This window comes from Arvicanthis niloticus, chromosome 11 (assembly GCF_011762505.2).
Source record: "Arvicanthis niloticus isolate mArvNil1 chromosome 11, mArvNil1.pat.X, whole genome shotgun sequence".
Taxonomy (NCBI): domain Eukaryota; kingdom Metazoa; phylum Chordata; class Mammalia; order Rodentia; family Muridae; genus Arvicanthis; species Arvicanthis niloticus.
This window is the reverse complement of record NC_047668.1, coordinates 55,682,919-55,701,503: the sequence shown is the minus strand read 5'-3', so window position 1 is coordinate 55,701,503 and position 18,585 is coordinate 55,682,919. Positions and strand designations below refer to the sequence as shown.

At 36.6% G+C, this 18,585-nt stretch overlaps 1 protein-coding gene across 5 annotated transcripts in view; it reads right to left on the bottom strand.

Annotated features, from left to right (window-relative positions):
• Positions 1-18,585, bottom strand: part of Asxl2 (ASXL transcriptional regulator 2) — an 81,177-nt gene that overhangs the window by 21,812 nt on the left and 40,780 nt on the right. For 3 of the 5 annotated variants that reach the window (XM_034514273.2, XM_076942206.1, XM_076942205.1), the window contains 3 exons: positions 14,219-14,342; positions 12,598-12,741; positions 4,022-4,185 (listed from right to left, as the gene is read on the bottom strand). In XM_034514273.2, coding sequence (XP_034370164.1) covers positions 4,022-4,185; positions 12,598-12,741; positions 14,219-14,342 — 432 coding nt within the window. The remainder of the gene's footprint in view (positions 1-4,021; positions 4,186-12,597; positions 12,742-14,218; positions 14,343-18,585) is intronic. The other 2 variants (XM_076942209.1, XM_076942207.1) reach the window with 1 other exon arrangement.

Below are 18,585 nucleotides of genomic sequence, written 5' to 3'. Positions count from 1 at the left end.
ATCTTTTCAACTTAAACATTATCCACATTGACATATATGGAAACCTAAATAAAACTGTCTTCCCAGTATCACTCACTTTATCTTATCAATACTGGCCAACTAGCTTCTTCCTATTAAAAGAAAAAAAACATAAACAAATACATTTTAAAACCCTGTAGGATTGCTTTTTGTGGGAAGTTGAACTAGAAAACTCTTAACATCTTTTTCATTAAAATTACACATGGCCAGAGAGGGACAGAGACAGCTAGTGGTTAAAAGCATGTTTTGCTCTTGCAGAAAACCCAGGTTTGGATCCCAGCACATACACGACAACTTATAACCATCATAATTCTAGTTCCAGGGGATGTAGGGCACTCTTACGGGCACTTGTGGCACCAGGCACACATGCAGAGCACATACACATACATGCAATTAAACACTCATACACATTTAAAAAATATATCTTTAAACTACCACCACTACAAAATTCTTTAAGCAGGCATAAAGATCATGAGTGCTTCTTAGAAAATAGCATCAGCCTGCCACAAAAAAGGTTATGAGTTATGTTTCATATATTACTTCAGCCTATTACTCCCCAACACTTGTACTTAGGGGTGGAACACAAAAAATAGGACATAAGAACACATGGAAATGAGAGCATCACATGAAATCAACAAAGTCCTTTAAAAATCATACTGAAACTTCAATCTCCTAATTTCTCCTATCAAGAATGAACTAGATGGGTATCCTCCAAAGTAACTGTTTTGAAGAGATAAGGTAGAGAATGAAGTAACTAGGACCACTTTTCCTTTTTTTTCTGCTGGAAGAATATCTGATATCTGAATTATCCAAAGGACTCTGAACTGTTTTCACATGTGCTGATTACAGCACTAAGCACTAAGAAACTGGCATCAAAGGAAGTGTTATAGCAAACAGACTTCAAGCTGGTGTTATGGTGCACATCTTTAATCCCAGAACTCTCAAAGCAGAGGCAGGTAGATCTCTGAGTTCCAGGCCAGTCTAATCTACATAGCAAATTCCAGGTTACAGAGAAACCCTGTCTCAAAAAACAAAAAAGAAAACAGATTTCAGAATGAGAAACACTTCACTGTGACTTTGTAGTCTGTCAATTATAATGATCTGTGCAGCTTACCTTCTGAATCTTACTAGGAAATATAGTCTGTTATTACAAATTAGGAAAAATGTGGGGTTGAGGGGTGGGGGTGGGGGTGGAGAACCACAGCCATGACTATCCTGGAATTTGGCATCGGTAAGGCAGGCTGGCCTTGAACTCACAGAGATCTGCTGCCTCTCTGCCCCCAGAGTGCTGGGATTAAAGGTATAAAGCATGGCTGCCTTTCATGCTGTCTTAATAAGGATTAAAAAGGAAAGAAACTAAGCCTATGAGCTCACACATGCTAGACAAGTGTTCTCCTGCTGAACTATATCGTTGGCAGTCTGTTTTTGTTTGCTGCTTTTGAGTATGCATATATGTACAGTGTATGTGTGGGAGTGGGGTATCATGTTTTCCTCTACCATTCTTCATTCTATTTTTAAGATGGGGTTCCTCACTAACCCTGAGTTCCTCAGTTTGTCCTGGATGGGTGACTCTCAAGTCCCAGAAATACTGCTGCCTCTTCCTGGCCAGTATTGGGAATACAGGTACATCACCCTGCCTGGCTTTTAAGTGAGTGCTGTGGATTGGAACTAAGGTCCTCATGCTTGCAATGGTAACCAGCTTACTGAATGAGTCATTCATTCAAGTTCTCCCTTGCCTCTTTTTGTTGTTGTTGTTTTGAGACAGGGTCCCACACACTCAAGTCTTGAAATCCCAATCCTCCTGCCTTGACTTTCAACTACTGGGAAGTATTTATCACCTCACCCAATTTAAATGTGTTTTTGTTTGTTTGTTTGTTTGTTTGTTTTTAAATCTCACTCTTTATCTCACTCTTCGAGTTAGATAAGATTCCAGGCCTTACTATCAGGCCTGGTAGAACTCAAACAAATATATAAATATATATAAAAGAAGAATATATAAAAGTGAATAGGGGCTGGAGAGATGGCTTAGCAGTTAAGAGCAGTTCCAAAGGACCTGAGTTTGTAGTTCCTAGCACCCATGTCAAGTGGTCCACAATCCTTACAACAACAGCTTTTGAAACTTTGGACACTGTCATCTGGCCTCTGTGGGTACTTGCACACACAGCATATATGCACAAATATATATACATAGACATAAATAAAAATAAATTCAGGAGAACAAACTTAGAAAAACCATAATGATCTCATCTCCTCTTCATGGAGAAGAAAAACTTAACTAGCCATTTTCTTTGATGAAAGCATTTTCAGACCTTATCTCATAGCTGGGCCAAAACAATGTCTTTCTGATCACTATTTTGGCAGTTCCCAACTCTTTGGTATTTGTTCTTGGTAGTTTTCTTTCTTTCAAAACTCATATTGTGACTTAAATTTTTTATTATGACAAAAACCATATATGCTTCATTTAGAGAGATTTAACAAAGAAAAAAACATACTTAACCATCTTTAACATTTTATGTTCTATATTCTTCTAGTTGTCTATGTTTATTTGAATTTACATCTTTAGCTTGAGCTTGACCCTTCTCCCTTAACTGAGGCACTATCTTGTTGACAATAAAACAAGACAACTAAACTCTTGAACTAGACTCTATTGATGCCTGTATCTCAAACAGGAAAACCATTCAACTTTCTTCCTCCCCTCATCTCACTACCTCCAACTCTATTTCTCCCACCCTGATGGTCTTTTGTTTTGTTCTTCCTCCCTCCCTTTGTTTTTCTTTCATCACAGCACTAGAGATTGAAAATGGACCCTTGCATGCTAGAAAAGCATCTTACCACAAATCTCTTATCTCTGGCCTGATTTTCTAATCAAAACCAAATAAGAGAGTCCATCTCCCTTATAAGGATTATTTTATAAAACTTACCTGCTAAGACACTTAAAAAAAAATCCTTTTTCTAACTTAGTAGTGTAACCACTGCCTTTGAACTGAGACACTCCCTACTTAAAGACTGAGGGACCCTCAGAAGCTTCAGAAGCAAAGGAGACAACTTGGGGGGGGGGGGGTCTCAACCTATGGGTTGTGACTCCTTTGGCAAACCTCTATCTCCAAATATATTTACATTACAATCCATATTCTCAGAAAATTGCAGCTGTGAAGTAGCAACAAAAATAATGTTATGCTCATACAACATGAGGAACTGCATTAAAAGGTTGTAACATTAGGAAGGTTAAGTGCCAACTGTCTAGAGGCGTGTGTGTGTGTGTGTGTGTGTGTGTGTGTGTGTGTGTGTGATGGTGGTGATGGTGATGGGGTGCCCAGATGTGAAGCAGTAAACTCTCCAGCTTGGCAAACTGACTGCTCATTGAATAAGGAGCTCCTGGGATGCAGCTTTTGAGTCATCAACACTAGGAGGGGAGACTTTCTTGCAATCCAGCTCCAAAGTTCTGTAAAGTAGTGCTAATAAGCTCACTGCTTTACTAAACTAAACTTGGGTGGAACCATTTCTTTTGTTGATTGTTGGTACCTTGTTCAGATATTTCTAAGGAAAGTAACACAACAGTACCGTTAATATCACACTTTTATAGAAACAAATTAAATAATATAATTTTTATTTGTTTTTTTGAGAGCTCTAAGTAGTCCTGCCTGTACGGAAATACACTCTGTACACCAAGCTGGCTTCAAATTCAAATCGTTAGAACTAGGCATATAACTCAGTTAATTGAGTGCTTGCCTATTACATATAAAGCCCTGGGTTTTACCGTATGTATGCATGTATGTATGTATGTATGTCGTATGTATATGTGTGTGTTATACACATACATATGCATACACACATACACACTCAATATGGTGACACATCTGTAATCCCCTCAGGAGGTAAATCTAAGAGTATAAGACACCCTCAGCCCCACAATCTGTTTAAGTACAGCCTAGAATATATGAGATAATGATAAAAACGAGAGACTCATTCAGTTATAGAACTGTTTATGCTTGACGTGACACACCTGTCGATCCACCTCTGGAAGTAACAAAAGCAGGCGCTGCTGACAGTCTCCAGGAAGAACTGAAAAGGTGTGCTTGTTGATCAGTGCTCGAAGATTAGTATTGACCAGAATGGAATCGGGAGTCTCAACATCAATGTCAGCACATTTAGTCCTTTTCATTTGTCCTACAAAATTCAGAAAATATTATTTTATCACTTGACTTCCTTTCACAGTTTTGTAAGTAATCATAGCTTGCCATGTAGTAAAAGTAAAAATGAAAAAAAAAAATCAAAATTAAACACTATACTCTGACAGTTAAAAAGATCTTAGAAATGTCTAAGGCAAAGAAAATAAATTCTGATCATTTATAAAGAATAAACAATAAAATCTACAAAAACAGGTTTCTAAAAGTAAAAACTGTCAGATACCTAACAGATAGCTTTCTCCTTCAGTTAAACAAGTTTGTGAGACATGACAAACTGTTTATCTACAGAATGCTTGTTTTGGTTTTTTGAATTTAATCTTACTAGAATCGGAGCTAGACAGATTCAGGGGTTCAGAACACAAACTACTCATGCAAAGAATCCAGGTTTGGTTCCCAGCATCATGTGGCTCAAAACTGCTTGAAACTCCATCTTTGGGGGAACCGAGGGCTCTTCTGGCATCCACAGGCACCAGTGTGTAACTGGTGCACATAAACACATAAAAAATTCTTTTGTAAAGAAAATACAGCACAGGAGATGGTATAGTGAGTAAAACACTTGAGTTGCAAGCATAAGAATCTGAACTGGAATCTCCAGAACCCATGTAAAAGCTCAGAGAGCAGGATGAGCTGTAAGACAGGAAGCTCCTGGGCCAGTGAACCTGGTGTTTACAGTGGCAAGCAGCAGAGACCTTGCCTCATCAAACATGGCAGGCTATATATGTTAAAAACCCAAGATGCCATAAAGTGGGGAGGGGAAAATGTTAAATAGAGGGAAAGTTGGGAATCAGTGGAGATAAGACAAGATTAAAATACATTGCATTTATATATAAAACTCTCAAATGAATAAATAAGGGAGGAGAGGAACCCTGCTTTGAACAATGTAGAAGATAAGGACTAATACTTGAAACTTTCCTCTGACTTCCAGGGAGGAACTGTGACCCAAAGATGCCCATACATGTGTACAAATACAATCTGTGTTCTCACTTTCTTCTCCTCCCTCCCTCTCCCCTCATACTCCTAAACATTTTAAAATAGAAAACCCAACCCAGATGTGATGGTATAGACTTGTAATCCTTAGGCAGAGGCAGAAAGAACTAGAGTTGAAAGCTACGCTGGGCTTTGAGTTCCAGGCTAGCATGATCTGCATTTTTGCTTTATAGCAGCAACAAAATAAACAGATTTGAGTACACAAAGATTAATAATACAAATTTTAAAATTCTGGTGATTTGTTTTTACACATTTTTATAATTTTTACTATTTGCACTGAATCTTATTTTTATATCTTTCATTAGTTCTCATATAAATTTAAATCTTGCAATATAATTTTGAGAAAATTCAAAAGGCAAGTTAACAGAAAAAAATAGTTTCTATGAAAAAAGCAAACAAAGCAATAAATGAATGCAAAATATACAGAAAACAGCAAAACCAAAACCTTTTAAGTAGTTCTGGAACTGAAATTTATAGCATAATCTTTAAAAAAAAAACTTGTAATACTTAACAAACTTAAAACATTGTCTTACATTTTTTATTTTATGTACATTTATGTGTTGAAGGATATAAGCCACAGAACATATATGAAGGTCAGGGAAAAACTTTCAGAAGTTAATTCTCTCCTTCCATCATTTGGGTCCCAAGGGTAAAATTTAGGTTTTCAGGTTTGGCATCAAGTGTTCTCACCTGCTGAGTCATTTAGCTAGCCCCTGAAACAAACTATCTATCTATCTATCTATCTATCTATCTATCTATCTATTGTACAAAGCTATGCAAATTCTCAATGTAAATACCCACTAGTTCCTGGCTGAAGTACAAGTAAAGTCACTCTATGTTACAGGAAAGGATTACCTCAAATCAGTCCCTTGGAAGTCTTAGAAATTAAAATACAACAGAATTTCAATAATTATCTAATAAATTATAGAGTATGCCACTATGAGTATCATTAAAATTCAGAAACAATAGGTTTATACTATTGTTTATACTATATTATATATAATATATAATATGTTATATATATTATATATAACATAATATAATATATAGTATAAACAATAGTATATACTATATATAATATATATACTATATATTATATATTAACTGTTTATACTATACTACAGCTATGAAACACAGAATACAGAGTTGCTATGTATAAAATGGGTAAGAAATAGCAAATGTAAATAGCAATCAAGACTTGACAAACTTAAAAAGAAGGACCAGGACTCCTATCGTAGCTAAGAATGTAATCCCAGCACTTGGAAAATAAAGAGAGGAGAATCATTAAGGTCATCCTCTACTACATAATGAATTCAAAGACAGCCTAGGTTCAAGAAACCTTGTCTCAAAACAGACACCATCAAAAAGTCCCCCTCTTGATAAAGCTCAAGGAACATTGTGAGAAATGGGGCAGAAAGGCTGTAAGGACAAAAGTTTTGTTGGATTGAGGTAAAACACTCTCATCTGCACATGACAAGAATTTCAGTTTTGATGTCATAGCTGCTATACTATTTGAACTCAGTGAGTTATATTTTTAAGACAGGACTTGAAGGTGGGTGAGAATGTTGCCAGGGAATCAGAGCTGGGTGGTATTTATGAATGTATTAAGTGCTCAAAAAATATACTTAAAATGATACCACAAATGATATTAAGTGGTACAAATGATAATATTAAACAAGTAATCCAGGTATAAAATATATAGTCAAGAAATTAACCAGAGTAAAAAGAGGAAGGCAGATTATTTTCAGAAGATTAAGGAAAAAAGAAAAAAGCAGAATGAGAAAGAAGCCTTAACATATGCCTAACTAGAGGTCAAGAATTGAAAATTTGGGACTGGAGAAAGATGGATCACTAGATATGAGGACTTGTGCAAACATGATGGCCTCAGTTCAGATCTATAGCATCTACATGAAAAGTCAGGTGTGTACACATATACATGTAACCCCAAAGATTGTGTGTGTGGCAGAGGGGTTAGACAGAAGAGAGAGAGAGAGAGAGAGAGAGAGAGAGAGAGAGACAGACACAGAAATAGGAGGGTTCCCGAGGTCTGCTGGTCAGCCAGTCTAGCTAAAAACTGAGAACTCCAGACTTGGTGAAATACCCTGTCTCAAGAGAATAAGACAGACAGTGATGGGGAAAGACAAAAGGCACGGTGCACACACTCCATGTTTAACACAATACTACACACACAGACACATACCACACACACACACAGAGAGAGAGAGAGAGAGAGAGAGAGAGAGAGAGAGAGAGAGAGAGAGAGAAACAGAAACAGATTGATTTAAGAGAATGGGAAAGGGTAACATTTAAAGGAATAATTTTTTAAAAATATTTATTTAGTTTTATGCACAGTGGAGTTCTGCTTGCAGTCTGTGTGAGGGTGCCAATCCCTTAAAACTAAAGTTACAGACAATTGTGAGCTGCTATGTGGGTGCTGGGAATTGAACTTGGGTCCTCTGGAAAAGCAGGCAGTGCTCTTAAATGCTGAGTCATCTCTCCAGCCCTAAGAAGTTTCAGTTTTAAAAGATGTGACTAACTTTTTAAAATCTTGCCCTCTTCCCATTCTCTTAAATTACTAGAAACAGGAAAAACTACTAGAAACAAGAAAATATCTAAAGAATTAAAAGTAAAATATATTCCAAGTAGAAAAAGTAATCTTTGTGTGAACCAAACTTTAAAGAATATTTATCAAAGACAAGGGGCTGGGGATTTATTTGCTCAGTGCTTATCTGCATGTACAAAGCTCTGGATTCTACTTTTCACACTGTGGGAATGGGGTCTATACAAGGAGGGAATACCTGAAATCCTAGTGAGACAGAGGCAGAGCTATTTCCCTTGTGCTTCATACACAGACAAAAAAAGGACAACAAAAGCATGATGGTATACAACTATAATCTGATGACTGGAAGGTAAAGAGAGGAGATGTCAGGACTGTTTAAGGTTAGTGACTCAGCTACATTTAGATGATAGATAGATAGATAGACAGATAGACAGACAGACAGACAGACAGACAGACAGACAGACAGACAGACAAGACAGACAGACAGCAAGCGATTGGGTTTACAAACAATCTAAGGCTGGAGGACAGGGAGGTTGAAGGCAGGTAGCACCGGCTACACAGTAAATCATTACTGAAATATACAGAAGAGAGATGATAATAGCAGTGAATTTAGAACAAGGCTAACTATAAAAACTACAAATGTAAAGGCTGAAAGCAGAAGTGTATATATTAACAAATACAAGCACCTAAATCAATAATAATAAAAATAACTGATATCAAATAGCAATAAAGAGTTGTATGATTAAAAACTTCAAGTCTTTGAAGGAAAAAAAAAAAAAAAAAAAAAAAAGAAGATACCAGAAGATGAAAAAAAAAAAAAAAAAACTCCTATGCTCACAGATTGGTAAGACCAACATAGTAGTGACAGGTATCTCACCAAAAATAACCTACAAATTCAATGCAATTCTCATCAAAATTCCAACATAATTCTTCATAGATCTTGAAAGAGCAATTCGTAGCTTTATAGGGAAACACAAAAACCTAGGATTGTTAAAACAATCCTGAATAATAAAAACATCGGAAGGTCTGATGGGTTCTGATATCAAGCTATTACTACAAAGCTATAGTAATAAAACCAGCATTATCAGCATAAAAACAGACAAGATGATTAATGGAATAGACTTGAAGACCAGGACATAAATCCACTTTCTTATAGACACTGGATTTTTTTTTTTTTTTGATAAGGAAGCCAGGGGGGGAAAAAAAACGCAAAACACTGGAACAAAGACAGCATCTACAACAAATATTTTTGGTCAAACAATGTCTGCATGTAGAAGAATCCAAGTAGCCCCACATCTATCACACTGTACAAAACTCAACTCCAAATGGATCAAAGACCTCAACATAAAACCAGGTACATTAAACCTGACCCAAGAGAATGTAGGGAATAGCCTTGAAATAGTTGGCATAGGAAAAGACTCCCAAACAGAACACTAATAGCACAGGCAGGAAGATCAATAATTAATAAATGAGATTTCATTAAAATAAAAAGCTTCTGCATGGCAAAGGGCACCGTCATTCTGACAAAGCAGCAGCCTACCAAACAGGAAAAGATTTTACCAAGTATATATTTGATAAAGGACTAATATCCAAAATATATTCAAAAACCTTGATTTCAAAATACAAATAGCCCAATTAAAAAATTGAGGTACAAATCTAAACAAAGAATTTTGTTTTTTTGTTTTTTTGTTTTTCGAGACAGGGTTTCTCTTTGTAGCCCTGGATGTCCTGGAGCTCACTTTGTAGATGAGGCTGGCCTCGAACTCCATAATCCGCTTGCCTTTGCCTCCCAAGTGCTGGGATTAAAGGCGTTCGCCGCCACTGCCCGGCTAAACAAAGAATTCTTAAAAGCGGAAATTCAAATGGCTAAGAAATACTTATATGTTTAACATCCTTAGCCATCAGGGAAATGTAATTCAAACCTATGAAACTCCATCTTAGACCTGTCAAAATTACTAAGATTAATAAAACAAGTGACAGTTCATGCTGGTGAGGATGTGGAATAAGAGGAAAAATCATCCACTGTTAGCCTTAGACATATATAAAGACCTTCTCTTAAAGAAATCATGTGTTTATGTGAGACAGAAAAATTCCCATATAAAACATATTCTAGCATATCTTACACAATCAGTAACTAAGCTTACCAAAAAAAAAAAAAAAAAAGGACACATAAAACTATGCTTTAATTTAAAAATTTTAAATTATGTATATGTATGTGATTGTATCTGGGTGTTTGCATATCAGTGCAGTGCCTGAGGAGAGAATTAAGTCCCCAAGAGCTGGAGTTTCAGGTGGCTGAGAGCCTTGAGATGTACTGGAAACCAACCTCTGAAAGAGCAGTACAGGCTGTAAACTCCTAAGCTATCACTACAGTCACAGGGTTCATTATTTTAGATTAATAACCTTGATTCAATGAACTCAGAATTCACTGAACAAGTAGGACTTCAATATTGTTAAGCCTAAAAGACCATGTCTCTGCTATTTCAAATAATACCAATATTAACAATAATCACAGTAATACCAGCAGCAGACTTATTTCTGAACATTTATATTAACTTGCTTAACTTTTCATATAGCTCCATGAAGCAAATAATGCTTACTATTATTACTTAATGTCTATTTATTTAATTTTTCATAGCTAGGATCACAGGCACATACTGCTGTGCACAGAGAACTTGGTAATTATCAGTATTCACTGCACAGATACATAAACATGCTCAAATTACACAATTACATAACAATGTAACAAAGGGAAGCCAGAAAGGCCAAGTTTCTGTCTGTTTCTTATCATTACTCCACATAGGTACGAGTATCAGAACTTATGACATTTGGCCAAAAGATACTTCAGCTAGAAGTTCAGAAATCCTTAGATATATGGAAATAAAAATAATAAGTGTAAAATATTTTTTCAGACAAGGAAGTAAGTGTTGAAAATTTTAAAAACATCTTTTCAAGCCAAATGACAAGAATTAGAATGAAAGAGGTAAAGACTGTCAAGGTGGGGGAGGGAGAAAAGATACTTTAAAGCAGAATCTCAGTGTGTAACATGGTATAGCCTTATAACATGTAATACTTCTACCCCAGCCTACAAGAACTAGGATTATATGTGTAGTTAAAAGAATCTAAAAGTTTCAAAAGATCTGGGAACTAGTAAATGTGCCTGCACAGTTATCTTCTGATCTTTCCTATTCTTTTTCTGATCAACTGATCTGCTAGTGGTGATTGAAATATAGTCTACTAAGTATTATGGAAGCCAAGCAGAAGAATAGCATTTACATAGTTGTATATGACTAACTGCCCAAATTTCAGAATAGTACCTATGAAGATATGAATGATAAAGCTGGTGACAAGCTCCTGCCACCTTGTTCCCAGCTAGTGGCATTGCTTGGGGAGATGGGCATGGCAAGCAAAGGTGATTACTGGGACAGACCTTTGAGGTATTGTCTGATAATGATTGGCCACAAGTGACATGACCAGTCTAGTCCTACTGTCACATACAAGAACTGGTGCCACTGTTTTGCTTCTTCTACTTGTTACCTCCAGTCTGTGAACCAAAATAAACCTCTCAACATCCTGAAGTTGCTCATGTGTTTTGTTATAGCAATGAACAAACTATACAATGCCACATCACTGATCTGCAGCTCAATGTGATATTCCTAAATCTGAAGGTGTTTCATTCAACTTCAACACATAATAAACTATCTTCTACTTAGAGTAAAGCATCAAAATGCTTTCATTCATTTTTAATCCTTTTTACAACCCTATGCCTCACCTCTTTTCTGTCATCCATCTTTCCAGTCCTTGAGCCCTTTTCGTGGTCTGCAGCCATAGCTGGCTTATTTATGACAATTCCTTTTCAGCTTCATCCAATTTTCATCTTTCAACCTTTGCTGACACCTGCCCATTTGGCTGTCTCCTTGTTTCTTCAATCAAACTGATTAAATTATTTTGTCCGTATTCTCATTTTAGTGGGATTTCCAAGGGAGTTCAGTTTATAATATTTAATTATAATCCCTTCTATCTTTATATCTATAAAAACAAAAATGATGTAGGACCTATTGGTACAAAGAGAAGTAAACCAAAAAAATGACTGATAACAGATCTTTCTGTGAAACAGTTTGATAAGGAATGAATGGAAGAATATGAAGACAACTAAGAGTTCAAAGACAAAAGGATGAAATGAATAATGGGAAAGGGCATTAAATCAATTTTGTGTTTCTTTTTTTCTCTGAAAAGCAATTATCAAATCTGAAAGCGGTGGTGTTTCATATTATATCATCACTTGTGAGGCTGAAGCAAGGAGAGTCTAAGTTAAAACCGAGTCCTCGGGTATCTTACACTGTGCTCACGAGACACTGTCTTAGTGAATTTGACAAGCTGGGGATGAAGGATGTACAGCTCAGAGGTAGATCAAGTCCCCAGCACATTCAAAGCTGTGGGGTATTATTGCTCAGTGTGAAACAAACCAATAAAACAAAATAAAACCCAAAGAAATGTATCAAAAACATTTTTAAAAACATCAAGATAATGTTAAAAAAAAAAAAAAAAGTAAGTGTAGCCAGGAATAGTGGCGCACACCTTTAGTCCCAGCACTCTGAGAGGAAAAGGTCAGTGGATCTCTATAAGTTCAAGACCAGCCTCATCTACAGAACAAATTCCAGGACAGCTGGGGCTTTATAGTGAGACCTTGTTCCAAAACATAACAAAAGAAAACAAAAGGAAAGAAATCATGTCTGACTTTTGAAAATAAAATTATACAATAACTCAAGCCAGTAGCTAATGATTTGAAATATATTGTGAACACACTGTTGCACCGAAAAATGAAGTCCTTGTAAACTAACTTACTTGTGTGGAGTCTGTCAGACCTCTGGAAAGACTTCTTCCCCAAGCCTAGCAGAGAACTTTCCACTTTCACTGAGGAAGAAAAGCTGGAATTTGAGTTCTGGGGACTGCTTGACTGTCCATCAGATTGCTTTCCTTCCCATAGGGCTAGGGGGAAAAATACGTGAAGACTGGTGAAAGAGGTTCATACACAAAAGCCCTTAGAGGGGTGAGCAAGACAGGCTGCTACCAACCCGACAACCTGAGTTGATCTGTGGGCCCCTCCATGGTAGAGACACCCACAAGCCAGCCTCAGACACCCACATACATTTGTTCCTAGACCCCAATAAATCTAATAATTAAAAAAAAAAAAATCAAACTATCATTCCATGGTAATTATAGGAGTTATGACTGAAAAAATGTAGGCCTCTTGAATGATTTGTAAAATAAAATTCCTACATCTTCTCTTACATTATCTCCAATTGTAAACATCTGCTCTAGAAAAAATGAAGTTCTGAAAGACTTAGACTTTTGATTTTTATGGAAGTCCATAGAAATGTTTTAATTAAATTTTATACTGCAAACAAAGTCTGTGTATGGCAAAACAACTAATCACAAAACAAGCAACAATAAATACCCAAAACCCATGAAACATGTCCAATGGAAAATTAAGTGTATGTAATTTAGAAAGCCTATACAATGTTTTACACGTTAGCCTTAAGTTTATTTGATTTGATGTGTATGAATGTTTTGCCTCCATATATATTATTGCCTTACTTATGTGCAGTGTCCACAGATACCAGATAGTGGAATCAGATCCCCTTGAACTAGAGTTAAAAGTGTTTGTGAGCCATCATGTAGGTGGTGGGCATTAATAGCGAGCTCTGTGTAAGAGGAGTACACATTCTTAATGAATGAGCCTTCCAAGCTCCACTTTCATATTTTAAATGAGAGCACTGATAAGGAGTTCACTAAGTCCAAAAAGTTCTTATTGAATAAGGACCTAAGTTTGAGCCTCAGAAACCACATATAAAGAACCATATTACAGCACACTTGTAAATCCAGTATTGGGAAGTGGAGACAGAAGCATTCCTAAGGTTAGTTGGTCAGCTAGTTTAGACTAAACCACAAGTTCCAGGCCAATGAGAGACCCTGTACAAAACAAAACAATCAGAAGTTGGATGGTACAGAGGAATGACATCTCAGGCCATCCTCTGACCTCAACCTGCATGTACACCTACATACACCTGCCTAGATGTACACTCAGAGACAAAGGGTTCATTTTGACCTTGGAAAAGAAGGTGTGTGTGTGTGTGTGTCTGTGTGTGTGTGTGTGTGTGTGTGTGATAAATTTAGGCTTCCAAATGTAATCAGGGCTGATACATCGGAGGTTTCTCATTAATTTTCTTCTTATACCCAAATTTTACTGTTATACTTTAAATTAAGTACATGGTAATTTTATATAAAAGTATTTTCTATTTATCCTAGGATTTTGTATCAGCTCTGTGGCACCAGAAAGATTATGCTAATAAATATAGCAAATTTAAAAATGAACAATTCAGTATAAAAATTCACAATATCAAAAGTAAAAATATGCTGGGGGAAAAAAATTCCATTGGAGAGGGTGAATGCTCAGTCTGCCTACCAGGTTTGGCAGGTACAGAGTCACTGGCTGCTTTGACAGTCTTGAGAGAGAGGTGCTGATTGGAGATGGACATGCTTGGCCTGCATTGCTGCTGTTGTTTCTTCTGTTGTTGTTGCTTCAGGGCCTATAAAATAAAAACAAACAGCAACAAACAAGTGAAGGAGGAGCTAAGGTGGGAGGAGTAAGGGAGGAAGAAGAAAATGAAGAGGAGGAGCTAAGGAAGAGGGGGGGGAGAGGGAGGGAGGGAGGGAGGGAGGGAGAGAGAGAGAGAGAGTCGAACATGGAGGTGGACGTTCAAATGTCTCTGCCAGTCAAAGGTAGTTGGTATATCTAGGTTGGGTATTGGGTCACACTTCTGATTGTATGGGCATCTTGTTATTGGTCATTATGAAATATATAAAGCCTTTGGATAATTCTTTAGAATCTCATCTGTACCGAGCCCATCTGTGTGGTTGGCAGGATGGTCCAGGCACTGCCCAGCCTTGCAGAGACAGCATGGAAGATTGGCTCTGGCCACGTGGTTGAGCTAGGCAGAGGCGCCCAAAGCCTAGACAGTCGGCTTTATCGGTGGCCGTTTTTTTTTAAATAATTACTACAACAAACAAGCAAACTGCGTCATTCAAATGATGAGAACTTATTCTGAAATCTACTCAATGCAAACAAAAGCTTAAACAAAACTGGCAAGGTCTAAATGACCTTTAGAGTTTAGGTAATTTGAGGGAAGGCCAAGATTATTACTTTATATACAGACACAAGAAAAAAAAAAAAATCACTAGAATTTTTTTCCAGCCTTAAAAACTTGGGGGGAAAAAAGGCCAGGAATTTACAATCTTCTAATTAGAAAACTACACTCGTACTTTTATCATATCTGAAAAAAAAATTTAAGCCATGCACAATTAACAGCTTAATTTAACTTGATTGTATAAAGAGGCAAATATTTGTATTAAATTACCTTGGGCAAAAGCAATGAGACTTGTCAAAGGTAACTTATCTTCTGGTTATTTTATGTCAATTTAACTTCTACAAGGTTCTTAATAGAGTTAACTTGATATTATTTAGAATAAATATTTAAAAAGAAAGGCCTGTGAGATGGCTCAGTGGATAACAGCATCCCTCTTCAAACCTAGATCCCAGAGTTTGATCCCTAGGACCCACACACTGGAAGAAGAGAAATGACTCACAAAAGTTGTTCTCTAAGCTCCACGTGTGTGCAAAGATACATACATATATACTATATAGACAGACATGCACACACAAATAGAACCAAACAGTACAACAACAAAAAAACTCCCGTCTTCAAATCTTAGAAATTTATGGTTGTGACTAACTTATCAAACTTTCAGGATATAAAGTGTGAAGACATGAACATACACCCACCTTTGTATTCCCATAAACATTAAAGCATGTATACATACATTCACATGCATACCTACATGTACACACACACCCAATCAAGGGCTGGAGAGATGATGGCTCAGCAGTTACAAGGACTTGCCGCTCTCTCAGAGAACAAAGGTTTGACCTCCAACACTCCCATGACAACTCACAGCTGTGTGTGACCACCATGTCTCATCTTGTAAATAACTCTTCAAACTTTTGGTTTAAATACTTTAAAACTCACATGACTTAAAATGTTTATGGATTCTCAGCCAGGAGTGGTGGCACACACCCTTCAGCATAGTTTTAGGAGGTAGAAGCAGGAGGATCTGAGTTTCAGGTCACACAGTAAGACCCAGTCTCAAAATATTAAAATTATGGGTTCTAATTATAAATAAAAAGCAAGAAATAAATTTAAAAATTTTAATTCAAACTCAAAGTTAAATTCTTTTTTGACTATCACTCAAGTTTTGGTATACAATCCTCAAGGATAATTATAGTCAATTATCTTTATTAAACTTTATTCACATCTTTACTAAATATATTAACACTATTATTGTACATTTTATAAATAGCACTATTATCTACAGACTGTATTAAAACTTATTTAAGAGCACACATGGGCCGGGCGGTGGTGGCGCACGCCTATAATCCCAGCACTTGGGAGGCAGAGGCAGGCGGATTTCTGAGTTCGAGGCCAGCCTGGTCTACTGAGTGAGTTCCAGGACAGCCAAGGCTATACAGAGAAACCCTGTCTCGAAAAACCAAAAAAAAAAAAAAAAAAAAAAAGAGCACACATGGGAGCATGTGTGTGGATGTCAGAGGTTAGCTTATTGGAGACAGTGTTCTGGTACTCGTGTTCTCCTTTATCAGGAGACTCCCCAGGACAGAACTCAGGTCACTGGGCTTGGCTGTACAGACACCTCTATCTAGTGAATCATTCATTGGGCCTTAGGATTTAAAAATACTTTTATTGTGAATGTTCATCAAACATAGATGTTACATATGAACATCTCATACAAGTACTCAGGTTAGGTAAAATATATTTCACTCCTGCCAGTTCCTTGGGTCAATCATCACAACTACCAGTGACAAGTATCTGGGAGTCCAGAAAAAGACTATTGAAAGACCGGGAGCAGCTAAGACCCTTTATATCCCCATCCAGCCTTCAGTCCTTCACAGTTACTCATCCCCAGTACCCATCGCCAATTCTGCATCTCGCTTATGCTTTACTTAAGATTCCTTGTTTTCGCACTTCTTTTGTTTGTTTTTCCTTTCCTTTACCTTTCGACAGGCTTTCTAAAGTGCAGTCAAAACTGAATTATACAGGAAAGTGGTTTTTAAAATGGGGTTCCAAGACCTGTCACCTACTCAGCAGAGGCCTTCTGTGTTTGAGTATGGCTTGCTTTTTTTTTTTTTTTTTTTTTTTTTTTTTTTTGCGGAGTACAAAGGTTGATATCAATGCCTTCTCTAGTAGATTCTTCATCTTTTTTTTTTTTTTTTAAGGTAGGTTCTCTCATTAAACCTTGAGCTCACTAATCCATTTAAACTAGGCAGCCTACAAGTCACAGGGATGTCATAGCCAATCCATGATTATGGGTATAAAACATTATGTATGACTTTTTATATGAGTGCTGAGATCCAAACTCGGACCTTCATGCTGTACATGGAATGCCTGTCCTACTGGGACAACTGTCCAGCTTCTGTCAGGGCTCCTTCTTTTAAAAGACTTCATTCATTCATTCATTCATTCATTCATGTGTATGTATGTTTTGCCTGCATGTCTATGTACAATGTACATACAGTGCCCAAGGGTACCAGCAGAGGGCATTGAGTCTCCTGGACTGGAGTTACAGCTGTGAGATTTCATGTGGGTGCTGTAAATCAAACCAGGGCCCTCTGGAAAAATCAGCCATTGTTCTTAATCCCTGAATCATCTCTCCAGACCCTAAAAGATTTTAAGACTTAATTATTTAATTTCAAGTATGTCTATGTCTAAGTGTATATTAAGTATACCATGTGTGGCCAAGGAGTCTGTAGAAGCAAAAAGGTATCAGACCTCTGAACTTGGAGCTAAATTGTGAGTGATCTGAGGTAGGTGCTGAAAACCAAATCTAGGTCTTCTGTAAGTCAAGAAAGCACTCTTAATTAATTATCTGTATCTCCAAACCCTTTATTTTTATTTATAGGTTTTTGTAGGTATTTATGTGTTTGTACAAGTGACTGCAGCATCTGTGAAATACAGAAGAGGGTGATGAATTCTCTGGAAGTAAAATTACAAGTGATCACTAGTCCAATGTGGGTACTGGGTACTGAAATTGAGTCTTCTATGTAAGAGGCATCTTTTTGGTGATTTCATCATATCTAAGCTACATAGTACAAAGTTCTGCAGCATAAACTTTTAATCCTTTAAAATCATCCATCTTATAAATATAAATGTTTATATAATCCCCTAATTGATTTATCTTAGGCATATATGAATAATAAATATATATAAAATATACAAATAATATATAAAATTTATATTAAGTTAGGCTGTTTGCTACTTCTTATTACTAACAAACTTATGCAAATATTTTTCTTCAACCTACGTCCTAAAATGTTTAATGCTCATGGTACAAGTACAGTTAAATTATAATAGAAAATGTAAAATTTCTTCCTAACAAAGTTATAGTGGCTGTGGATATAGCTCCATAGCAGAGAACTTGCCTATCATGCCTGAGGTCCTATGTTCAATGATCCATACTTTGATTAAATGTTTTTTATTATACTGCATCAGTACATGAGTTGCCAACTTCACCCTACTTAGCAATTTTGGATATAAAATACTAAAGTATAAGAATAAAAGTAGTGTCAATGTTTTCCTAATTACTTAATCAGGTTTTGTTTTCAATTATTTTTTAATGTTATGTGCATTGGTGTTTTGCCAATATGTCTTTTTGAGGGTGTTGGAGACTCTGGAGTTACAGACAGTTGTGAGCTGCCAGGTC